This window comes from Garra rufa, chromosome 12 (assembly GCF_049309525.1).
Source record: "Garra rufa chromosome 12, GarRuf1.0, whole genome shotgun sequence".
Taxonomy (NCBI): domain Eukaryota; kingdom Metazoa; phylum Chordata; class Actinopteri; order Cypriniformes; family Cyprinidae; genus Garra; species Garra rufa.
The window spans coordinates 7,148,374-7,176,229 of NC_133372.1; the positions used below are offsets into that span (position 1 = coordinate 7,148,374).

Sequence of the window (27,856 nt, forward strand, 5' to 3'; positions counted from 1 at the left end):
ATGATGGAGGCCAAAGAGACAGATGAAAGCAGAACGGATGTGTGCGTTTGTAAGACTCTTGATTGTTTGACGGCGCGTGCATATGTGTGACAGATTAAATCCTTATCTAATCACGCTACAATCAGGTCAGACGGATCATCACAGGAAGTTCAAGGTTAGACGGGCATCGCTCTATACTCAGAGGAGGGGATTCCATTAAGGCTCGGTTTCCTTGTGCGAACGCTTCACAAAGCTGCCAGCACTTCAAAGAGGGCATTCCCAAATGGAGCAAAGGAAAAACAAATTTGCATATCTCAACAATAACCTGCTGTCATTGTTTTGAGTCAACCAAAACAATAGCTTTCCGTACGGCAGTCGCATTGTCATGGAAATTGGCTACTGTAAGACGACTCGTGCACAAAATCTCAATGTTCGTTTCTTTCAGAGCCAACTTTTTTTGCAGTCTTAAATTAGAATCCGTATTCACTTCTGCATGGCCATTTGATAATAAAAGCATGAGGAGGATTGCATGAAATCAAACTTATATTTTTGGCGTTTTGTCCATGTCTGTTAGCTTTAAGGCTAGTGTACTGGTAAAAAGCAGACCAAATTATCTTCTTAAGAGCTGTTCTTAAGGATTACTCTGCAAAAAAAAAAAAAAAATCATACACTCATCTGGCAAAACAGACCAAAATATTGTTGTGGTTTTTCTTATTTTTGTTCCTTTTACCAATAAAACAAAATAAAACAAAATGCTTCAACTAGCAATAGCAAGCATTGTTATTATTGTTAACCAAGTCAAAAACTACTCAATAAAAATCAATCAATCAATCAATCAATCAATAAATGATGATTAAATAATAATAATAATAATAATAATAATAATAATAATAATAATTATAATAATAATTATTATTATTATTATTATTATATAAGGGAGGAAAAATAAATTAATACATAAAAAAAAAAACTCTGTTAATAATGAATATGTATTCCCTAATCCAGTGGTTCTCAAACTTTTTTGGTCACGCCCCCCTTTAAACCTATAAAAAAAAATTGCGCCCCCTCCCCCCCATTCCCGAATACCCATCCCACATAAGATTAATAATAAATTATACTAAACATAACGAAAAATGAATGCTTTCTTATTTAAAAAAAAAAAAAAAAAAACTACAGGGGAAAACACCTGCAACACTTGAAACATTGAAAAATAGCACAGAGAGAATAACTGTTATTATTCTTATTCTCTGTTATTTAATAATAATAATAATAATAATAATAATTGTTTGTTTTTGTTTTTTGTTTTTTTTTTTGTGGGTTTTATGCTGCCCTAAGGCATAGCAGGGCTCGAAATCAACTTTTTTACTTGATAGCACTGGTGCTCCCAACTTCAAAAAGTTAGGAGCACCAAAAAAATTTAGGAGCACCCAATTTATTTTTAGTAATGTGCCGATCTTGATTCTTCATGGCTGATTCTGATTGCAGATGTTTTACAAGCAAATGGGCTGATTCTGAAAGCCTTTTTACACATTTATTTTACGCCTTAAGCAAGGGACAGGAATTAATAAAAATATGAGTACATGAACAAGATGTTTATTTTCTCTATTATAAGTAATACAAATTAGAGGCAGTTACTGCATTTTTAAACAATCTACAGTATAAATAACACACACAAAAAAAATAACACAGTTGTTTCTTAGTCGTAATAAATACAGCCATGATCAAAGTAGGCTACTCTTTTCAAAGTAGGCCCCCCACTTTGAGAACCACTGCCCTAATCCAAAGTGTTACCATAAAATAAAATAGAAAAAATTGGTACGATTTATATATAGGGAAATTTCTATATATTTATTTTATTTAATAAAAATTATATTAAATAATATATTAATATATTAAATAAATTATATCATATAAAATAAAATAATTTTATAAAAAACAAAACAAAACAAAACAAAACAAAACAAAATATAAAATAAAATAAAATAAAATAAAATAAAATAAAATAAAATAAAATAAAATAAAATTATACATAGGTAAGACTTACATCTGGAGAAGACTCTTAGTTAATATTGAATATGTATTCCATAATCTAATGTGCTGCCATAAAATAAAATAAAAATAACAACTGGGTATGATTTATATATAAGGAAATCTCTATATATTTATTTTATTTTATATTATATTACTATATCATTTTATATTTTGCAATAAAATAAAATAAAATAAAATAAAAATATATTAAAAGTTTTTTTTTTCTTCTTTTTACAAAAATCTACAATAAATAAAAATAAGATAAACACGCATTTTCTAAAATGTTAAACATAAAAAACATAGAAATAAAGTATAAAAAAGCAACCAGTTGCTTTGGATACAAAAACCTGTCAAATAAATAAAAATGCAAAATTAAAAATTAAAAAGGAAAACCTAAACTTATTTGAATACATTGCCAAAGCGGAAATATTAAAGCCTAACTAAATAAAAACTAAACTGAAATTTAAATAAATAAATAAATAAATGATGACAAAAGCACAATAAATGTATAAAAATGCTTAAATTATATTATATTTCAATATATTAATAATCACTTGAACAGTACATACATTAATCTAAACTAACACTGATAGTTAGCTGTGCTAACATTTACTTTTTTCTAGGGCTGTCAAACGATTAATCACGATTAATCGCATCCAAAATAAAAGTTTATGTCTACATACTAAATGTGTGTTTACTGTGTATATTTATTATGTATATATAAATACACACACATACATGTATAGACTTTAAAAAAATACTTATATGTATGAATAGTTATACTTGTATTTAATTTAGATTATATAAAGAATTATAAATATTTTATATATAAATCTAAAACATTTTTCTTTAATATACATGTTTGTGTGTGTATTTATATATACATAATATATACACACAGTACACACACATACAGTATGTAATAATAAACTTTTATTTTGGATGCAATTAATCGTGATTAATCGTTTGACAGCCCTAATTTTTTTCATTTGCCAAAAATGAACTGGCTTCTAAATTGTGAATATTAGTATTTTTTAGTATTCATGTATAGTAACTTGGCTATGCAAAGGCTATAATGTAAAATAAATTCAAGCCAAGTCTGTTTCAAGAGGAAATACCTTAGCATGAAAGACAACTGATGGAGGATGAAAAAAAAGGATGTTTAATTTAAGCGTCATCTAATATTACTGTATTACTGTTATACGATTTGAGCCCTACATTCAAACAAATTACTCTTGTACTATAGCAAGGTACTAGCAACATCATGAAACTTGAACACACTGCAAGTCACTATGTATAAAACACAGAAATGCAAACCTCTTCAAAAATAGAGCCTACTCAACTTTCATTAATGCCAACTGTTTGTCTGAAGACATAAAAGGTAGGAGGATGCAGGGAAGAAAATAGAGGTATAAATTCCAGTCCTACTGTTTGGAGATTATAGAGACATGACGATGTGATTGCATTTCCACCGCTCTTGTGTTCCTTCGTTCTTCGCGCACACACACACACTTATATGCTTCTCGTTAATTCCGCCTCATGTAGAGTCAGATGTTGCGAGAAATGCTATAATTGAAAAAAGACAGCAGCATAAAAGCTGGAAGGCGTAAAAAAAGTTAAAACAATATGTAAGTGGGTGTTTATCAAGCTTGAAATGGCATTTTCAGAGAACTGATAAAAAATGCATGTACTGTACAGTTGGGGTCAAAAGTTTACATCCCCCTTTTAGAATCTGCAAAATGTTAATTATTTGACCAAGATATTTTGCATAAAAGATGTTTTCCAGCATTTGTGTATTTGAACCCTTTTCCAACAATAACTGTATGATTTTAAGATCCATCAGAGGACAACTGAGGGACTCATATGCAACTATTACAGAAGGTTCAAACACTCAGTGATGCTCCAGAAGGAAAACACATGCATTAGGGGCCAAGGGTGAAAACTTTTGAACAGAATGATGTGTACATTTTTCTTATTTTGCCTAAATATCATTTTTTTTTTTTTTTCATTTAGTACTGTCCTTGAGAGGCAACAAAAGATACTTATATGTTCCCAGAAGACATTTATTTTTATTTTTTTTTTATTAAAATTTTATTTACCCTGATCTCCAAATTCAAAAAGTTTTCAATAGTAATAGTTGCATATGAGTCCCTCAGTTGTCCTCAGTGTAAAAAGATGGATCTCAAAATCATACAGTTAATATTGGAAAGGGTCCGAATACACAAAAAAGCTGGAATACCAAAGAATTTGTGGGACCTAAAGGATTTTTCTGCAAAACAGCGGGCAGCTTAGCTGTTCGCGACCAACAAGGGACTTATGAAAAATGATCACTAAACAAAAAACACAGCTGTGGATATGTATTAGATACAGTATTAGGAATCAAGGGGGTGTAAACTTTTGAACAGGGTCATTTTTATAAATTCAACTATTTTTATTTTTTTTTCTTGTGGACTATATGTAAACATATTTTATGTGAAATTAGTTTTTCAGGTCAGTACTAAATAAACAAAATTTTGATTATATTTAAAATTTTAAAATAACATTTTGATTAAAAAAAAAAGGAAAAAAAAAAAACACATTTTGGAGATTCTGAAAGGGGGTGTAAACTTTTGACCTCAACTGTACTATGTTTCCTCCTCTCACACGTTAAAAGTTATGTTTTGGCATGCAATACTGCAATGGAGCTGCCGTTTAATTGCAAGACCGACTCAACCGTCAGGCCGAGACCATTGCCACTACGGCTCTATCTTTTTTCATCTCTGAGAGCGGCGTCTAGCTCGGGTTTCCGAGATTGATTCGGCCACTTTAATTATTAACAAAACACACAGCGGGTCTGATTGTTTCAGCTGGAGATCATATCAAAATAAATAGAAAACAAAGAGCGATCTTCGTCTTCACCACCTACATAGAAGCCCGCAGCCTTGAGAAGCGAGAAAGGAAAGAGCAGGAAAAAAAGCGAAATTGGAAATAAATAAAATCCCAGATGGATAGTTCTTCAAATGGAAAATCAACTTCAAAGTCTTATTTCATCGGAACAGCCTTGTATGCCTGGGCCAAGACGCAAGCCGCACACAGTAACCCCTCAGGTACCCGTGCTAGTGTCAATACACAGATAACGCCAGCTAATGAGGCCTTCAAAGAGCGCAGGGTCTTCAGAGGTTGACCACCCGAGACCCGCTCTCTCGTACTGCTTCTTGCCGTCGAACACATATATTCTCCTTCTTCTGTTCTCTTGCCACTATTTATTTATTTAAGAAGCACCGTGCACCTTGACTAATCTCATCGCCCTTCGTATTTGGCTCTGATTAGCACGAACTTCTGCAATACAGCAGGCCCTACTGTGGAAGTTTTTAGTCACGCCAGGCAGGATTATAGCTCATTACATACGGCGGAGCATTCAGACGCGCCATACCGCCGACCACAATACACTTAATGGACAATAATGGCAGCTGGCCGGCTAGCAATTATTCTTTTTTGACTCACTTATTAGATACGAACAGATCCCATGATGCCGCAGATTGTAAACAGCAGCTCATTTTCTCAGTTCTACTTGGACACTGGCATATTATGTCAGAAAAAGAAACAAATAAAGGGCTAGTTGTGACCTCGTTAGACTTGCTAATGAGGACCCCAGTTGCGCGTTCTGTCCAGAGTCTTAAAGGGGACATGACACAGGAAATACGTTTTCCTTGATTTTGCTACGGAGACATACTGTAGCTTTCAAAACACAAAGTGTTCACCTTGGTTTACATGTTTATTAAAAATGAAACCAGAATATTTTTATGAACTCATTAACATATCTCTACCCACATTTACATATCAAATAATGAATTATAGTTCGCATGGAGATTAGGTCATAAGTGCTGTCATTTACATGTAAAACTCTTAAAGATACAGTAGCTAAACCGTCTGTTTAGGAAATCAATATAGTCAGTGAGAGGTCAACAAATAAAAAATATTGATGGAAAACTAAATTGGTTAAAAAAAAACTATATTAACAATGCTGTACATGTGCTACAGTTAACTGAGAAAAAAAAATAAAATTATATATATATATAAAAATGAAAGGGTACTTGTGACCTCGTTAGACTTGCTAATGAGGTCCCCAGTCGCACGTTCTGTCGAGAGTCTTAAAGGGGACATGACACAGGAAATAAGTTTTCCTTGATTTCGCTATGAAAGCTTTCGCCTTGGTTTGCATGTTTATTACAAATGAAACTGCAAAAATAGGCCAGGATATTTTTTATGAGCTCATTAACATGTCACCGGCCACATTTACATATTTAATGATGAATGAGGGATTGTGTCATATAAGGTCATAAGGTCACAATATTTATTGTGAATAGCACTATGCAAATAAATCTGAATTGATTTGTATATTGTTCAAATGTTTGAAGACAGGTATACATTTTTTTTTTATAATAAAAACAAAATAAATATTTTCTTGTTTGATCTTACAAAATAAATAATAATTTAATTAAAATAAATAAATGAACAAAACTCGCGTATGCCCCCACAAAAGACTATTTATTTGTTTAATATAAAACATTAACAACAGCAATATTCTCAAATATTAACACAATTTAATTGTATTCTATTTTAAAAGATATTGTAAAATGCATTTATTCCTGTAATGGAAAAGCCAAATTTTCAGCAGCCATTCTAGAATTTTAAAACTTGTTTTTAAAAACGATTGTACGATTGTGTGATTATTATTATTTTATTTTTTTTATTTTTTTGAACAAAATACGATTTGTTTCCCCTGATTTTCTGATAAATAGAAACTTTAAAAGAACAGCATTACTTGGAATAGAAATATTTTGTAATATTATAAATATATTTTTCTTGTATGACAAAAAATCATTAGGATATTAAGTAAAGATCATGTTCCATGAAGATATTTTGGAAATTGCCTACCGTAAATATATCAAAACTTAATTTTAGATTAGTAATATGCATTGCCGAGAACTTTATTTTGACAACTTTAAAGGCGATTTTCTCAATATTTAGATTGTTTGCACCCTCAGTTTTGAGATATTTAAATAGTTGTCTCTCGACCAAACATTGTACTATCCTAACATCAATGGAAATCTTATTAATTCAGCTTTTAGATGATATATAAATCTCAGTTTTATAAAATATTGACTCTTCTGACTGGTTTTGTGGTCCACTTTTCAATTAAAACATATTATGCAAGAATGCAGTAAAGGGTACTGCATTCTTGCATAATATAAGTTTTAAATGGAAAAAAACGTTGAATGGTTGAAAGTATTGATATTGTATATATAACATCACTCAGTCACAAACATCACTAACATCAAAGCAGTTAATACAAAACTCCAGATTTCAAAAATTTTCTGTAAAATATGGAATAATTTGTTTTGACCGCAGTAGCAATATAAAAACCAGTTATATAGTTCTGCATAATAGCATGCATTTTTTCTTCGGTGGTCATCATATTTGTCGGCCCTTGGAATTAAAAAGTTTGAAAACCTTTCTGCTAGACTATTAACGTTATGGCCACGTTAAAGCTTCTGCTTGACCCAGCGACGGTATGCTTATGCAAAGTGTAGTCAAGCATGCTGTGGAATTTATAGACTGAGAAATGAAAGAAAAAGAGGGAGCTTGTGTGAAAGAGAGAGCAAAGACAGTGTGTAACCCCTTGATTCCATGCTGTGTGCACATACTTAGAACTGTCACACGCTGTTTGGCTAGCTTTGTGTGGTCACGCTTTGCTATGCTAATCTGACACAGATGGAAGTGTTTGTGTGAACCGGCTTCTGACGTTACATGTAGATAAAACAGTTGTGACAGAAACACAAACAGAGTTCTTAGACCAAACCAATAGGAGCGAACACATACTGTACGCAGCTGTGCTGAATTCAGAATTGTACCAGACTCTCCCGTGTCTTCCTGCTGAGATGACGAGGTTCAATCGGTGTCAGATCCTTTCCAACATAGTCTGCATCTAAAAATCATAAATGAGCATTTGCAATCTGCCTCTGTTCTTTATGAGTAACTAAATGTAATAACAGTCATTTTTTCTCAAAGTTTTTTTTTTTTTTTCCAAGAAAAAGCAGTAAAAACATGAGCAAACACCTCATTGGTGTTTATTTTTGTCGCAAAGTATTGTGCATACAGGCTTAGTGGGTGTTCACACAGGATGTGTTCAAAAACAGATTGACAAAACGCAATGAGATGGAGTAGGATATATGCTACACGTTTTTTTATCCGGTTCCGACACTCGCAACGTGAAGCTGAAACTCAACAAGAGGTAATGCAACTGCCAATATATTGTTCAAAAGTTTGGGATCAGTAAGATTCTTATGCTCACCAAAGCTACAATTATGAGATTAAAAATGCAGAAATTTTTTTTTAAATTTAAAACTGCATTTTAAAATATATAAAAATTTAAAACAGAAAACAAAGACGTTAAGACGTCCACATCATAAGAAATGTACAAAAGTGATTCTATGCCCATGGAAAGCACATTCTATGTAAGTAAAGTGTCTCCTTTTAAGGTTTCAAATAATTTTTGGGAGAAAAAAATCATTTAGTGTAACACAATATTTATGTAAAAATTCAAACAACATGCTTATTCTGACTTATTCTGACATATTAAAATATAGAAAATAATAAAATAGCGTATACAATTTTATAGTTTTAAATTAGTAAAAAAAAAAAAAAAAAAAAATGGGCAAAATCTAGGATAGTGTCAACTTTTTTATATTTATAACTACAACTAATTAGTATTTGGGGTAAAAGTTATTGTCATAAATTGATTTTTGTTGTAAATATGCCTGAGAAGAGTGTTAAATGACATTTTAGTGGGTGTCTTCTGTAAATTAGGGGAAAATGTATGATATATTTCATGTATGTATTTTTTTTCTCAGAAAAACAAAAATGCAAATTAAACCGAAAACATTTTAACATTTTTTGGGAAAAACAACAACAATTTAAAGCAGTATTACACTTACTGTTTTTATTCTTAAACCCTTTTTCGTCTTTGACCCAGTTATTTATTCCTTTGATGCAAAGCTAAATTTTTAGCATCATTACTCCAGTTTTCAGTGTCACAATCCTTCAGTATTCATTCTATTCTTTTTATTATTTTTTGAACACTATGACTGTTTGCTGTCAATTTTAAGCTATTTTATTCATCCTTGTTAATAAATAAATAAACTAAAAGTAAAACATATACTAAATTATACATAAATCTACAGCAATAATCAAACTCATTTTGCATTAGGAAAGGTTCTTTGAATGAACCTGTTCTAAATATTTTGCTCTTTAATGTATAGCAAAATAACATTTCAGATGAAAATTGCTGGTTATTACATTGTTTTGATCCAATTATATAGATCATTTAGCAGACATTATTTTCAATAATGTCAAGCAATTTATAAGCTGTTATGAACAGATGGCAACCATGCATTTATAGCATTTTATACAAATTGAATAAATTGAAGTGTTTGCTGTTTACAATCAGTCACAGCTACATTGTGCAAAAAAAAATACTGTTAATATAAATTAAACAAATTATAATTTGTTACATAATTAAAGAGATAGGCCTAATGCTTACTTAAATATAGCTACTTTTTTATATTACTAAGTTGTTGAAAGAGTAGTCTTTTATACAGAAAACACTCATTAGAGAAAAGAAAAGACAAAGCGAGACAGAAAGGACGATTTGAATTGTAAAAGAACTAGGTGTTTTAGGTAGTCTATTAGGGGACTTTGAGCACCGATGCTATCCTGCTGTGGAATATATATATAACCTACGACTAATTGCCAAGTAGAGTCAGTAGGTAGATCATAGCCTATAGCAGTCCAGGAACTGCTGCTAGGGTCCAGTCCCTTCAATATGAAAGGAGCAGGAGAAAGCTCTGCTGTCAACGCTGCCCTGCTTATCTCCCTCCAAGCCAATTAGTCCAGTCTAGAACTTCCAGATTTCATCCCTGTGGATGCATATTAGAGAGGGGCGATCACGCTGTCCCTGCGGAGATGAACACGTCAGAGAACAGAAGCTCTACCTGCGTCTCTGGATGACAGGCGAGGATGGTCTCAAGACAGGAGGTTTCATTTACAGTAAGAAGTTTGTATGAGATTTGGATTTCTTTTTAGACAACAATGTTCCTGTGGCAGATTTGTAGTTGCCAACCTAAGCAATTTTTTAAGCATTCATAGGCACACTCTCGACAGATAGGCTGTTCTCTATTTTGGAGAAAATCTGGCAACATTGCACGCGTCTTCTGCAAATGGGCCAATCCCAGTGGACTGAAACAGTGCATTGTCTGGGTCTACTCAAGGGCTTCTGGAATATTCCTCATGGCTGTTTACTTTGAGGTCACCACACAGATTATATGATCATATTAGTAAGGATGCTTTCTCATACATGCAACAGGAGATTAAACACTCCAGGTTTACAATACTGAGACAGACATGCAAGAGGTTTAAAGGAGCACAGTATGTTTTTCATAGATCCATCTCATTTCCAGGCCCTCTTAGTATAATGAAAGGGTCAGGACCTCTAATCCACAATATCTAATTCTGTACAAAACAATCTGATTTGAAACAATATCATATGTCTGTGTGTGTGTGTGTGTGTGTGTGTGTGTGTGTGTGTGTGTGTGTGTGTGTGTGTGTGTGTGTGTGTGTGTGTGTGTGTGTGTGTGTGTGTGTGTGTGTGTGTGTGAGAGGGAGAGAGAACTTCACAAATACATGTACAGGCCACAACCTCAAAACTACATACAAAAAAAAAAAAAAAAATGTATAATGATGCATGTTATTTTCCTTTAGTACTGACCTGAATAAGATATTACACATAAAAGACATTTACATATATTGCTGGATTTATAAAAATGACCCTGTTTAAAAGTTTACACTCCCTTGATTCTTTAAACTGTGTTGTTAAATGATGAACCACAGCTGTGTTTTTTTTTTTTTTTTTGTTTTTTTTTGTTTAGTGATAGTTGTTCATGAGTCCCTTGTTTGTCCTGAACAGTTAAACTGCTTGATGTTCTTCAGAAAAATCCTTTAGGTCCAACAAATTCTTCAGGTTTCAGCTTTTTTGTGTATTTGAACCCTTTTCAACAATGACTGTATTTTTTTAAGATCCATCTTTTCCCACTGAGGACAACTGAGGGACTCATATGCAACTATTACAGAAGGTTCAAATGGTCACTGATGCTTCAGAAGGAAAAACGATGCATTAAGAGCTGGGGGTGAAAACTTTTGAACAGAATGAAGATGTGTTATTTTTTCTTATTTTATCTAAATATCACATTTTTTCATTTAGTACTGCCCTTCAGAAGCTTCAGACGATACTTACATGTTTCCCAAAAGACAAAATACCGGTAAGTTCAATTTACCCTGATCTTCAAATTCAAAAAGTTTTCACCCCTGGCTCCTAATGCATCGTGTGAGCATTTGAACCTTCTGTAAAAGTGGCATATGAGTCTCTCAGTTGTCCTCAGTGTTAAAAGATGGATCACAAAATCATACAGTCATTGTTGGAAAGGGTTCAAATACACAAAAATGCAGACAAAACTAAGAACAAACAGGCAGTTTAACTGTTCAGGACAAACAAGGGACTCAACATCATCACTGAACAACCATCACTAATAAAAAAAAACTATTATTTTAAATATATATAATATATATAAATTATTTTCTCTTGTGGACTATATGTAAATGTCTTTAATTTGAAATATCTTACTCAGGTCAGTACTAAATAAAAAAATAACACGTATTTTGTATGATCCCTCTTATTTTGGGGCAAATTCTGCAAGGTGTACATAAACTTTTGACCTCATCTGTACATACATACATAAAAAAGCAAGCAAGCAAGCAAGCAAACAAGTCAGCCCAAAATGCAGGGGGAAAAAATCTTCTTTGGTTCACTTTTGGTTCGCTTTTGTGTGTACATTTTGTGATTGTGGTGGGGTGAAAGAAATAATCTTGCCCTTAGGTTGGCAGGGTTTTTTTGACGATAGCAGAAAATATATCGAACAGCTCCTCTTTCGTTCTTTACTACATGCGGGAGAACAATAGAGTGCCGCCCACCCACAAAGCCTACTTCCCTGAGACAGTTTGATAAAAGTCAATTTGGAAAGCAGTGCCCCAAATCTCAAAAGGCCAAAACTGTGTATGTGTGCAAAAGAAAGACAGAGCAAGAGAGCGAAAAAATGGGGCATTTTGAAGGACCATCTGCCTAAACCACTTCATATATGGGCCATCCTGGCATGAAAGCAGCAGATCTCTGAGGTTAAGGGGTATTGACAGGCCAACCTTGTATAAAGGCCAATGAGGATCCTTTATGTCCGCGCCCTGTTTTAAGCTCTGTAATCCTCCGACAGAGTTTAGAGGTGCTCTCTTTATTTAAAATAGTTGCAATGTGTCAGAAAATACTGGCGAAAACCACAAAGTGATAAGTCACTGTTAACTCTCTTATTGATAAGAGATCATCAGCATCAAGTGAGAGCAGCACCACAGCCAACCATCTCAGATCGATTGGATTCGTTAAAGCAATAATGCTGACTGATGCTAGATAGTCATCAGTCATAGGCATAGATAAGTGTGCTTTGTACCTGCTCAGTTATTTACTTCTTTTTTCAGCATTTCTCCTATAAAGAACTAGACTTTTTGATACAAACCACTTCAAAAATTGAGTCTAAATACGAGTTACAAAGACAAAAAAACATTTGTCATCACAATCAATCATCAAAATGTAATCAACCGCTATACCTCTGAAACAAAGTTCATTTTTGACTGATCATTTTAGCATATAAAGACCACTTGATGCAATCAATTCCTGATGTACAAACTAGGGCTGTGCGATTAATTGAAATCGTATCGAAATCGCGATGTGAACATGCACGATTTCTAAATCGCCTTACAGCGCGATTTTTTGCACGCACTCGACTGATACTTTTCCCGCAGCATGCTATTTGAACCGATCACAACACAGCGCTCCTAAACAGAGAGCAAGAACATGCCAACGTTCATGCTTGAAACCAGAAATGGTCATGCTGGTTTTCTTAGCAGAAAGCAGCTAGACTCTGCCAGTGTTCTAATTGTTTTTATGTGGGACACTCAGGTCTGGGTTGTTGTTTTTTCAAACACACGCACGCGCATACGCACACACATACTTACTTTTTGCCATAGGTCTGTTCTAAAGACATTTTGTACTACCTTTACTAGGCAGGGCTCGAAATTGTGAACGTTTTGGTCGCATATGCTCCCAAAATTTAATCGGCGTGACATGAAATTATATTTGGGAGCATTCGTGCGAGAAACTGTTGTTGTCCGACTTGGTTTCATTTCTTTACAAAACTTTCGCTACCATAACTACTGCACAGACTGCTGTGAGCTGATACAGTGACAGGTTCGCCATTCTCTCTTTCGATTGTGAAAAATAAAAGGTCTCAACAAACCGCTTTTGAAGAAATATAATATATTTCGTGCTATAGCGTACATTCTGTCAGATCCAATTCTGGCGCCTCCGTGTCCATATACGTTACTGTACAACGCGGCATTCATCCACATCAGATGATAACTCAGCGGCAGAGTTCCACTCACACAGGGGCGTAATTTTCACTGGGGACATGTTTTTCAAAATCCTGTTTGTGTCTTCTCATATTTCAAATGGTTTTGTTATAATAATCTCTTTTATTGTAGAATGCACGCTCAGCGCCTTTGAGAGTCTCGCAAGATCGTTAAAACGAAACCAAAACTAAGACGCGGACGCGCATTTAAAAGCAATTTTAATATCCCGTGTTCAGAGAGCGACTCCTCAATGCGCGCAAATTAGGCTACATAAAATATCTAGGTAGTTATTAGTATGTGGGCTATAAAAAATATATTGTGCAGTTGTCTATAGTTCTATATCATGCTTGAAAAATTCGGTCTCTATTTGCACTTTGAATATTGAAAGAGTAGCCTACTTTGATCATGTGCTTGTAAAACATCTGCAGTCAGAATCAGCCATGAAGAATCAAGATCAGTGCATTACTAAAAAGAAATTGGGTGCGCCTAAATTTTTTTTGGTGCTCCTAACTTTTTTCACTTTTTTCCGCCTTCTGTTTTAGAGACATGTTACAGTTCTTTGATAAAGATCTAATTGTTTTCCTTTAAAAAAAAGTTTTAGATTCACACTGTAAAACATGTCTGTGTCAAAATCGTGATTAAAATCGAAATCGCAATACTGTTCAAGAAAATCGTGATAGGTTTCTTTTGTCCATATCGCACAGCCCTAGTACAAACCCATTCTGTGTTGAGAAATCATGCTTGAAATAATGTGTGCAATTCTTTTTGAAGCCATTGTAGGCACACAACAAACAAAAAATGAAAATTAGATTTTTTTTCCCAGGATGTGTGTTTAGGTGCCTAACGCCAATTTATTAGATTAATAATCGAGTCAGATAACAAACGGTGCCTCTTTTTTTAGATATATGGAACTGTGCCATTAGGACAGATGCCGTGCAGACAGTAGAGACCAAAGAGACAGGATTGCCTGAAGTAGAACAAACTTACTCTCCTATGGGACCAGGTAATTATTTAGATAATTACTATCTGAACTCTTCATCTGCATAAAGCTGACAGCCAGACACTACAGCTGGTCCATCAGGCCCTTAACACGCACTCAACTAAATCACACATGAATTCACACCCGTACAACTCACAAAGGGTTAAACCCTTGATCAACTTTTGTAAATACGTATACTGCCACTAGGGGGCGAACAGCAAAAGTAGACGACAGTTCAAATAAGCTTTATAAACATTCGTCACAAGCATCGACCAATGCATTGAAAGCGCTTGGGCATTTTTCTGAACACAATACATGCAAATGAGCTTTTGTTGCACGGCAGCCAGCGCAAAATCTATTAAATTTTTTACAGAGTCAATAGCCTAGCTAATTTTACTCACAAACGGCAGTGTGAAACCATATGTGCTGTACATGGAGTGACAGCAAAAAACTTCAATAGCGTCAAAGTATCGGTGAGTCTGTCTTTTATTAGCTTCTGTGTAGCGCTCGTGGTTCTGCCAACATCTATTCAGCGAGACTCCATCCAACAAGCTGTTTGTACAGCTACCCGTCTCCTCATTCCTGTAAAAATAGACTGCATAAGCGTGACGTGACATCTACTGAAAGACTGAGGTACACCAAACGTGAAAAGCTGACAGGTTGTAGTAAACGACGCATTATGACATCATCAAAGACCAGGGAACATGCAACACATGACAATCGAATGTACAAAATGGGAAAACCATCTGTGAGACTGTCAAGAAATGGCAAACCTTGTCCTTCACATTTACCAAACTAGGGCAAAAAGTGACATTTCCTTCACATGTTCTTATCAAGTTGACACTGATTCTTAAAGTATATGGCCCTCTCAGTCAGACATTTTCTGTAATGCAGGTTTTATTATCTGAAAATAAAAAAGAAGCACAAAAAAGATAGGCCGAGGTTGGACTGGGGAGGTAAAAGTCAGATGACCCTTCAATGTTTTTTATGCTGCTGAACTATAAGGACTGATGAATGAAGTGAGTAAGACATTTTGAAGCACTACAAGGGCATACATACACACTGGACCCAGCCTTCCTCACTAATGCAGGAGCTCTTATCAGACAAAAGCATTTTAAAGAGTGGCGACGCGGCAATGCTGACTGCTACTTTCAGGGAAATGTTTCAAACCATCCATCTTGACCAAATAAAAGAGTACCCTCACCTGCAGACGCCTCCAGGAGTGACCACTTATCTCAAGTCACCAGTTCTGCTCTTAATAATACAGAGAGAGCGAGCAAGTCAAAGAGAGAGAGAGATGGAAAGAAAACTGGAAGTGAGAAAGTAAGAGAGAAACAAACAATGAAACCATGAGAGAAAGAGAGAGACAATAAGAAACTGGCCCAAAACAAGGTTGGAGGCTGTACAAACAAGCTTCTATAACTGACAAAACCTGATTTCAAACAAGACTCCGCCACATCACAAAAGGTTATTAGTTCCAACAAGATGCTCTGTGACTTGCAATGTCATTAAAACAAGGTTTTTTACTCATTTACTCATTTAGTTTTAAAAAATATTGAATTTCATTCTGTCATCTAAACAACTGGTTCACTTTCAGAATAAGAATTCATCATGCAAAGAAAGTCAAAAGTATTTTACCAAAAAAAGGTAAAACAATGATTTTTGCTCCACCCGACCTTTTTGAACCAAAGTACACAGATAAAAAAAAAAAAACACACATGACCTTTCCAACATGATTATGTAATGTATAAAGTCATGCATGCACATTGCGAGCTAGTGCAAGATGAGCATTTGTGGGTAAAACATACACAAATTGTTAGTTTTTTTTAGAAAATGACCAAACGTTTTGCTAGACAAGACCCTTATTTCTTGTCTGGGATCATGTGGAGCCCTTTAAAGCTGCATTGAAGCAATGTGGACCTTCAAACCATTGGCCAACATTGAAATTCACTATTTATAGAAAAATCCTGGAATGTTTTCCTCAAAAAACGTAACACTGCGACTGAAGAAAAATGGATGACATGGGGGTAAGTAAATTATCAGGAAACTTTTATTCTGGAAGTAAACTAATCTATTAAGGCCCAGACACACTAAAACAAAAGTCGACTGAGGTGCTGCTTCAACAAACCACAAGGACTACAGCCAACAGCATACGTTCTGCACCTACGTATTTGTATTTTTTGTATTTGTATTTATTTGTATAGCACCTTTCATACATAAATGCAACTCAAAGTGCTTCACAGACATGAAACAAACATAAAAACATCATTGTAAGATAATTAAAGCATTAAATAACTTAACAAATATAAGCAGTTAAAAATATATAAAAAAATAAAATAAACAATTACATGACTACACAAAAGTAAGAAAGGAGTATAACCAGTCAAGTGCAAGAATTACACATATTTCACAAGCTAATTATGCTCATATGCAACTTTAAAGAGATATGTCTTAACACGCTTTTTAAAGACATGAATATTAGTGGACTCTCTAACTTCATTTGGAAGACAGTTCCAAATTTTTGGAGCATAATAACTAAAAGAAGTACCGCCAGATCGCTTGAGATTTACTGTGTAATATGTTAAAAGTCCAGCACTAGAGGAACGTAGCATTCGGTTAGGAATGTATCTTGATAAACAGTCAGATATATAAGAAGGTGTCAAGCTGTGTAATGCTTTATAAACTAGTGTAAGAATCTTAAAATCAATCCTTTGGTGCACTGGTAACCAGTGTAATTCCATTAAGACCGGTGTAATATGTTCTCGTTTCTTCAGTTTCATTAATACTCTAGCTGCTGCATTTTGTATCAACTGTAGCTTAACTATAGAACCCTTAGGCAAGCCAGTGTGAGGAAAACGTGAGAGGAAACAACTCTCCATACCAGTAGGTGGCAGTAGTCTGTATTCGCCATTCAAAAAGGGAACCCGAAAGAGCTAGGACTATGAATATACAATGAGAAGAGCATTCTGTGTGCCCCTTTTTGACTTCACTGTTTGCTTGCTTTTGTCACTCAACTTCTTCTTTTTATACACTGGTTTGCTAAGCTGAACAGCCAATCACTGACAGGCTCCGCCACTTATTTTAACATGCTCAATTAGGCCAACAGATGCTCAACAATAGACTGACATTGTTAGCTTGGTGTTTAAGGACCGTAGCACAAAAGAAGAAACTTCTATTGGAATGCCATGAAGATGTTTAAATGATAACTCAATTGCTAGCTTTGGATGAGCTATTCCTTTGATATTCCAGCATGGATCAGGATTTGTACGGAGCTTCTAGCACTCAATCCGAGTCAATGCAGACATCCCCGCTAATGCATAGGCAGAGTTCCTCGCCCCTGGAGTATCCCTACTCTTTACTTAAGAAAAAGATCCATTTCCTATCCCATATCTCAGAACAGAAATGGGAGCTCTATACACATGCATAATTCATGTGGTCTCTCTTTCCTTACAAAGTCTTACAGTAAATACACCTTCACTGTGAAGCGAGTATTGACCAACTTTCTAAAAAGCTTAGACACAAAGTACGGCATGAGGCTTCAGAGCACATCCAGGCTCTAAGAGCCACTTTAGAGGGGAAAACATCTGAAGCAGGGCCATAACATCACCGTTATGGACATTGAAGAGGACTTAGGAAGTTTAATCAATGAGCAGTTCGCAAAGCTTTACATTTGCTCCCTCAGCCCTGGTTACCTCCTCGATTCAAAAGGAATAAAATGCTGTCTGTAACTTTTGAGGTTTCTCAGTTTCTCATTACCGAACTACCTAGCAGGATCCTACGAGTCGACGTACCTCATATCATCTAATGAGCGAGACTCTAACGGCGTCAAGAGCGCTCACTCTCGCTAATCAGCACCTACCGTAGGCCCAGTCATCGCTCAGTTCACTCAGCGCGGCAGAGCTAAGCTCATTTCCCTCTCACCGGAATGAATAAATTGGCCCTAGTCTGTCTTCAAACCACCTTGTCCCGACAGAAGGTCAATAAATCAATAATGCGTGCAAATACATGAAAAAGCAATTCAAAGTCGCCATTTTTATCTCTCAAGCATGTCCCTACAAGCTTAGAAATGTTTCTCTTCCCAGCTGACAGGTCTCCTCAGACACAGCCTAGCTCCACTTCATGAATATTCCAGGACATGTTGGAGGAAAACAGCAGATATGACGGTCACACAACCCTGGTATGACTTCATAATCAATCCCATGATTCCACTCTGCCTGTGAACCACGAGTACATGCGCCTGGGGCTCGTCATGGCATGTACCCAACGACAAGTCTCCGCGTTCCTCTGCGACAGCCCCTTATTGAACAGCAAAGAAATTTATCTATCCAATCTGTCCATTGTTAGTGAAGATATACATGCACTAGCCATGTTTTCTGTAATGACAGGCCGGCTTACTTCGAAGGACCATTTATTGACACGCTCTGAAGTGTACTGTTGACATGACTTCCATCCACAGTCCTGAGGTGAGAACACCAACTGATTGCAGAGCAATAAAGAGGGATGAACGCCATAATGAACTCAATTGGTTTTGTCTTAATTACGGCTCATTTCAATAACTAATATCGGTCGTAATATTGTTCTAAAGGCTCATGGGAGCAATAACTGACAGTTGGCGAGATGCACAACATATTAGCAGAGCCGCAGTTGGAATTGAAGGATCACCTCTGATCAGTAAGACTGGTTGCCTCGTGCACTTATCCCCAAACTAATGCATTCTAACGGATTGTGTGCAGCATCTCGGGTATAATTGACCCAAGGTTAATCACACTGCTGACCTCTGAGAGACGACAGAGGAAGGTACAAGATATACTGCACATTCGCTCTGACCTCCAGACAACAAGCAATATGTTCTCCAAAAACAACCTTTTTCATAATACAGCTCTAATCCTATTAGCAATTCAACAGAATACGATTCCGGCTGGGTTACAAAGCCATTTATCAAACCAGCTTGTAAAGGACAAAATGCATTTGGTGCATGAAGAAAATTAACAAACTGTGTCTCGGTGCATCTGTGCATATAACCAAGAGAACTTCAAGAACAAAAGGGAGGCCACCAGACCTCAACTCTCCTGAGGAAAGATGATGACAGTCCTTGAAGCACATTGCTGACCAACTACAGGTTTCTTAACTTTCTTTGCCACCTGCTGGACCTCTGTGCTGCTTCAACCTGCTTTAAAAGATCAGCTATTGTTCTAGTCCCCAAGGACGCTAAGAAACTTTAATGATTTCGAACTCATGACCAGTTGGCGGTCCTATCGACAATTGAGCAACTTGTTCTGACCTACTTTGAAACAAGTCCCTGTTGGAAGCCAGAAAGTTCTTCGACTTGGACAGAATAGTTCACATTAGGGGTCAAATCAAGCTTTACTTCTTGTCACAACAATCCACCCATCTGAAATCCCACAGGAAGATTTATAACCAAATGAATGAATGGGAGGAAAACTCTAAAGTAGCCTCAATGTGGTGGTCCAGATCTACACTAGAGTTATTGAGTATGCCCTCACTTGGCCGATGTTATTTTGGCACATGCTACTTGAAAATGTAGCTACTTGAAAAATGCAATCTTCAACACATCATCCACATTCAGTGGAAAGAATCAAAATGTAGTCAGTTTTCTCTCCTTAAAGACAGCTCATCCAAAAATGAAAATTCTATCATCATTTGTTGGTAACCAAACAATTGCTGTTAGCCACTGACAAGCATATGACAAAATTTTAATTTTTAAGTGAACAATTTTTTTTAGCTTCTTCAAACCTGAGGTCCTGAAAGCCATCAGACATGATGCCTAACACTCTAGCCATCAGCTGTTTGAAACACTGACCTTGAAGACTAGCCTTTTCCTAAAGCAGTGCACTCTTAAAAATAAAGATGCTTCCCGATGCCATAGAATCATTTATTTATTTTTTTTGTCTAAATGATTCCATAAAAAAAAAACCTTTAACATCTGAAGAACCCTTCAGATTCACCAAAGGTTCTTTGTGACGAAAGAAGGTTCTTCAGATTATAAAAAGATAAGAAAGAGAAGGCTCTTTTAAGTACCTTTGACTAAGTGGTTCTTTCTCGAAACAAAAATGGTTCTTCTATGGCATCGCTGTGAAGAACCTTTCAAAGCATCTTTATTTTCAAGAGTGTAGGTTCTTATTATCAGATTCCCAACAATATATCTGTCTATCAATAAACAGACAATAATGCAATCTAGACGTTTATTTCTGTATGAGACAGTTCGGCTCAAGATGATATGGCAAAGTGACCATTCACACTCCATTGATGAGGACAGGTCCCATTGGAAAACCACTGTAATTGGCTGCACACTGAGCTACTCATATGCATGGCGACATCTGGAAGCACGCAGGTCATTTCTATCATCTTATCGACTGCCCAAGAGAATATTCCAACTGCAGACAGAGTGGATCCATATTCCCTGCAGACATGCTGGAAGAAGGAAGCAGTGACATGGGGGGGGAAAAGAAAGATGCAGAGCAAAGATAGGGTGAAATGTTGATCAGGAATGCAATTCAGCCCGTACATGCTTTTAGGATGGAGCTGAAGGGATGTTGATGCCTATAAAGTGGGCATGTCGAGAGACTTAAGGTCCCTGTGGTAGAAACGAGCCCTATTTTTTGTCTTACAGCCATGGTTTATTTCTGAATTTCCTTCTCTACTGCAAACATTCTACTTCTCCATTCACCACCCTCTTATTTTCTGTCTGTCTCCGTCACACCCACATAGAACTTGTGGAGTCTAGCGAACTCATTCAAGCACTTACAAATGCACACACACATATGGAGCCCAAGTAAAGTCTTTAGCACTCTGTAGAATGAAAAGAAAGGTGTTGTGGATGATTTATGTGTTTGATTTCACTCCCTACATTTGAGCACACACTTTTCTGATGAGAGTATTAAATCGGCTAGGACAAAGGATAGCAGTCGGTGAAGAGCGGACATATATCATCTGAAGTCACAGGGAGTAGCGCATTCACCCTGATCAAACCACATAATAATTAGCACTAGCAATTTTATTTCCAGATAAAATGTCCAAGACAAAACAAGTTGTTCCAATAAACACTTGCAAAACTGCCTCTGATTAGCAGTTTCACCGCAGTCACCACAGACATTTTAAGACTTCAAACTCGTCTATGCAATTTATTTCTGCACAAAGCTTGAATAACAGCTCTGAAAAAGGAACACCAAAAAAACAAGCATCATTAGGTCCAGCAGCAAGCAAAGCTTCATGTACTGTAAACTGTCCCGATCCCCAGAAGACAAAAATCCCTGCACATACTCAGGTAATGAGAGCAATGGGAGGGAGGTATGTGTGTTTATGTAAAATTAGCTCAGTTATAATGATGTAGCGGTGAAGAGACCATCGTTAGAGAGGTCACTAAAGAAACCAATAAGCAGAGAAGACATACAAACAAGCGGGTGAAAAGTGTATTTGTGCAGCTCTCTAATGGGGCTTCAACAGCAGCCATCTCAACAATCTGAACAAGGGTTACTCACTAGAGGAGTGCAGGGCGTCCAGTACTCTGGGTTCAGCTCGGCTCGGGAGCGGAGGTCCAGATAATCGGGGTTCAGTTCGGTGCGGGCGCGGGTAAGCGTTCCCTAAAAGCCAAGAAAAGTCAGGATTACATGTTTACCCAGGAAACTATAAACAGCATTCTCAAAGATGGAAAATGAGTGATGATATGGCTGGAATGACAAATGCGTTGGGAGTGATGGGAACCAGAGAGAATAGAGGAAGATGGATGTTCTTCTATTATTGTATTTTAGCATGATTTCCATGTGGAATCACAAATACTTGTGTGTTTTTTTTTTTGTGTGTGTTCTCTATAAGATGCTCTGTTTTTGTTTTCAGGGTGACTTTTATAACATTCTATCAAGGATCTACGGATTCTGGCAAATTTACAGACATGTTTAGTAATGTGCATTGCCCCTGTAAACAAATAAACTAAACTAAACTAAAATAAAAAGAAGAAGAAATAGAAGAAACATAGAAGAACAATACTGGTTATCTGTAGGGATACTGAATAAGAAATGTTAATTTCTCTGATGTTTTAGATTTAGATATGCAGTCAATTACCTTTCAATCGTTAAAAACACAAATGATTTAACATTGTTCAAATGTAATCTTTAGGAAATATTAAAATTAATATGCATTTTGCACACTGTACATTACAATAAAACAGTTTACTGACTGATCGATTTAGTTTAGTTTTTATTTTTGACAAAACTAGCTATCTAACAATATGCAACTATTACAGGAGGTTTAAAAGCTTACTGATACTTAACTGAAACTTTTTTAATTTGAAGATCAGGGTAAATTTAACTTAATTTGTCTTTTAAGAAACATGTAACTATCTTCTGTAGCCTCTGAAGGGCAGTACTAAATGAAAAAAAAAAACATATTTAGGCAAACCAAGAAAAATGTACACATCTCCATTCTGTTCAAAGGTTTTCACCCCATCTCTTAATGCATGGGTTTTCCTTCTGGAGCATCAGTGAGTGTTTGAACCTTCTGTAATAGTTGCATATGAGTCCCTCAGTTGTCCTCAGTGTGAAAAGACAGATCTCAAAATCATACAGTCATTATTGGAAAGGGTTTAAATACACATGCTGGAAAACCAAATAATTTGTGGGACCTGAAGGATTTTTCTGAAGAACAGTGGGCAGTTTAACTATTTAGGACAAACAAGGGACTCATGAACAACCATCACTAAACAAAAAGACACAGCTGTGGATCATTCAAGTAACAACACAGTATTAAGTATCAGGGGGGTGTAAACTTTTGAACGGGATCATTTTTACAAATTCAGCAACTATTTTCTCTTGTGGACTATATGTTAACATCTTTTATGTGAATTAACCTTTTCAGGTCAGTAGTAAATAAACAATAACATGCATTTTGGTAAAAATAATTAAAATTTTGCAGATTCTGTAAGGGGGATGCAAACGTTTGACCTCAACTGTAGGTTATCAGCCAATAAATAATATTATTTATAAAAATATATATTTTTTTAAATGCTAATATTGATAGGGGGATTTTTTGTTTTATTTTTTATTTTTTGGAATAATGCAGCTGGTCTACAATTATTATAAATAAGCTGGTGCAAGCTGGTTAGGTGGTTGACCAGTTAACATGTTAACCATCATGGATCAGCTTGGACCATCAAATGACCAGATTAGACCAGCTATCATTTTCTAAAACATAACTACTAGCTTAAATGTATATTTCACAGAAAAATTTAAATTCTGTCAATAATTACTTGTAATTTTTGTTTTCTTTGCATACAAAAAGTATCCTCGTAGCTTCATAACATTACGGTTGAACCACTGATGTCACATGGACCATTTTATCAATGTCCTTACTACCTTTCTGGATCTGAAAGCATAAAGAAAAAAGTAAGAAAGCACTTGGATGTCATCAAAAATATCTTAATTTTTGTTCCAAAGATGAACGAAGGTCTTACGAGTTTGGAACGACATGAGGGTGACTAATTAATGACAGAATTTTCATTTTTGGGTGAACTATTCCTTTAAACTAGATTTTCCAGTCTCATGTTTTAGTTAAAGGAACCTTTTCAGAAACGACTGCCTTTTTAATAGACAACTTTTTTTCTGTAGAAAAGCACATGAAGATGGTTATTTCGAGTCTGAATCTTGCAATTCAGGTCACACCAATTTCCCGTTACAACAGGTATTACAAACTCTATGCTTCCTATTACACAAGGCCTTTAATGGAACTCAACAAGATTGAATGGCATTCTGTCACTTTTCATAAACTCGACAGAAAAGCGCAGTTTCTGAGAATTTCTGACCTTCGACAGCATCCTTAATATTTTACACACGAGCGTAAAATTAGGGGGCTCTCAATTCCCAAACACTCAGTCAACTCAAAAGGTGACGAATTACACAGCGCTTTTAGGCTGAGGCAGAACTGAAGATGTTTTCTTCTTCACGCTTTGTGTCCAAAATGATACAGACTGATTATATCTCCTTTGAAAATGAAATTGCCTTTATAAGCATACGGCATTTGTGTTTGACAAACCTCCGCTGTGAATCTCAGCGAAATATCCTGCTTTCAAATCAGTCTGCCCTTTGTTAGGTAATCTGCTTTTCTCCCGCGTCTTTTCTCTTCTGTGCTTTTCTACATGCAATAGACGGAGGGACGCATATGAAACAAACACATATGAGTGGTGACATTTCAAATGATATTAGAGTGATACTCAAGCAGGAAAAGCAATCAAAAAGGCTTTGGCGGCGGCAAGGCGACCTCATTGAAATTCACAAACAAACCGAGAGAAGCTAAAACACATTGCTTATCGTACATCCCTGAATTAAAACCTAAATGATGACCTGAAAGACAACAAACAAACAAAACAAATAAAGCCTTTCGTATATTTACGCGCACGGCGAACGAGGCAAGACGGGAAATTACGAAACGCGCGATAAGCGTCGCATGAGATTCAAGGTCACGCGAGGAAGCGTGAAACAAGCTATAGTTCTTGTGCTCAAATGCCCTCTGGAGATGCTATGAATACTAAAGCAATGGTTTATTTGCTTCGGAAAGAGCCGTTTTTCATTTTCCATCTCGTTCCGTCCCTTAGCGACAGACCTAACAAAATCCAGTAAATTGCGGCGATGCGAACAGTGTATGATGTATACCGTAATTATCTGTTGATTTACAAAATGGCCGCCCAGTAATGAGGCAGGGCCGATGAGAGGCCCGAGCATACATCACTGTCTCTAGCCCCAGAACGCCTTCGAGAGCACACCCTCGCCCCTTACATGTGTTATTTATCTCTTCTCCGTCTCTGCACACTTCGCATCACGAAATCTGAAGTTGCGTTTGCAATGCCAAGGCATGGAAAAGTCTGTTTCTTTAACCACTATATCTATTTATTTCTTTGTCTGGAGCTTGGTGCCGCCCACACTCTGTGTTTTAATTAATGTCACGTTGACCTGGACAACACGCTTTGGCGGTTGGCAGCGTCGCTTAACTCCGGCGTGATTCTCTACTCTATCCATTAGTAGGAAAGCGCATGGAACAAGAGGTGAAAGCATTCTATAGTTTGTGTTATTTAATTGAATTATTAATTTAGATTTTTACTGTAATCTTGCTCTGGCGTGTACAGAAAGTGTTTGGCGTGTGTAGTCGTGAGAACAAGCCTTTCTGTGTGCATTCGAGAGCTTTTCTCACAGCAAGATGTGTGATCAAAGGCAGAAGGAAGCCTGCTACCGTTCTGTAAAAGTACAAGCTGTCTGTCATCTGTCCTTCATTCCCTCAAACAAAGCATGTTCGGCTGAACTGAACATATTCTGAGCTTTAATAAAGTGGAAAAAAGAACCTCTGTACTTCCTGTTTAGTGCAACAAATTTGCAGCAAATCACAGAAATGTAGTCTGTAAGGTTTCAGCTCAAGGTTTCAGCTTGTCACGCTTTTGCTTTGGTTTTAATAGTAACAGATTTGGGTCAGACGTTGTTGTTTAGTAGGGTTCAGGGGAATTCAGAATTCAATAACTGGCTCCCATTTCATTGACGGGTGTGAATAGTGCACCCCATTATAATCTGAATTGGAATTACAAAGGAAGAATTTATGAAATAAAAATAAAATAAAATAAAATAAAATAAAATAAAGCATTGTTGAAAATGACTGTTTTTCCATCCTGGAACACAAAAATTCATTTATTAAATATGATGAAATATACATTACCATCCACAAGTTTGGAATTAGTATTTTTTTTTTTTTAAACACAGTAAAAAATATTATAATAAATTTTAATTTTATATATATATTTATGCCGCTCAAAATATTTTTTTTAAGTATCTTATGCTTATCAAAGTTCCATTTATTTGACCAAAAACACATAAAAAAAGGAATATTATGAAATATTATTGCAATTCAAAATTACATTTTTTTATTGCATTTCAAAATATTATTTATTTCTGTGATGTAAAGCTGAAATTTATTAGCCATTAATCCAGTTTTCAGCATTACACGATCCTTTTGAAATCATTCTAATATACTCATTTGTTACTTTTATTATCAATGTTGGAAACAGTTGTGCTGCTTAATATTTTCTTTTGAAAACTGTGATGTTTTTTAAGGATTCTTTGATGAATAAAAAAGTTAAGAAATCTTTTCTAACATTATAAGTCTTTACTATCACTTTTTATCAATTTAACACATCCTTACTGAATAAAAGTATTAATGTTTTTTTAAAAAAAAAAGAAGAATTAAAGGATTAATTGAAGGATCATGTGACACTGATAACTGGAGTAATGATGCAGAAAATTCAGCTTTGCATCACAGGAATAAATTACATTTGAAAGTATATTAAAATAGAAAACCACTATTTTAAATTGCATTAACATTTCACAATATTACATTATTTTAATCAAATAAATGCTGCCTTGATGAGCATAAATAATGAGCATATATATATATATATATATATATATATATATATATATATATATATATATATATATATATATTATTTTTTTATGTAATTTCTGTGATAGTAAAGTAAAGTTGACTTTTCAGCATCATTATCCCAGTCTTCAGTGTCGCATGATCCTTCAGAAATCATTCTAATATGCTGATTTGCTGCACAAGAAACATTTGATTATTATCAAAACTGTTATACTATTATTATTTTATTTTATTTTGTTTGATGAACAGAACAAAATAAATACTACAGAAGTTTTGCATTTTTAATCAATTTAATGCATCTTTATTGAATATTTTATGCATTTATTAAAATAAAAATTATTTTTTTAACAAAAAAACCAACATCAACCTAAAATACTGCACAATATAAGCCTGCTTCTTCCACGCACTTCCCTCTATCGCACTCGAGAATCATGATGGCCCCAATAGTCGTATTATGATTAACAACGTGATGCACATGAGAGCTGAATGCACTTTTTTACACGACTCTGTAGTGTCATTCAACCTAATGACTGCCATATCCCACCCACCACGATTTATTAAAGCAATAGAGCCCATATTCAAATGACGGCGGCACGGCTAAGACACGCTGACATTATAATTTGCCATATATCACACAAGTGCATGAATATCATTACCAATTTATGAATGTGATTAAGGGGGGGAATATTACTCTGGATTAAGTAGCCTGGCACTCTTCGAGAGTAAATAAGTGTGTGTGTGTGTGTGTGTGTGTGTGTGTGTGTGTGTGTGTGTGTGTGTGTGTGTGTGTGTGTGTGTGTGATAGACAGGTGATGCTGACGGCACTTTTCCATTTGCTCTGTATATCTGGATTATCTATCATCATTTATTTAGAGAGCTTTTATACAG

At 35.5% G+C, this 27,856-nt stretch overlaps 1 protein-coding gene across 2 annotated transcripts in view; it reads right to left on the reverse strand.

Annotated features, from left to right (window-relative positions):
• Positions 1 to 27,856, reverse strand: part of LOC141347653 (protocadherin-9) — a 300,609-nt gene that overhangs the window by 204,720 nt on the left and 68,033 nt on the right. For both annotated transcript variants that reach the window (XM_073852636.1, XM_073852635.1), the window contains exon 3: positions 22,036 to 22,137. In XM_073852636.1, the coding sequence (XP_073708737.1) occupies positions 22,036 to 22,137 (102 nt within the window). The remainder of the gene's footprint in view (positions 1 to 22,035; positions 22,138 to 27,856) is intronic.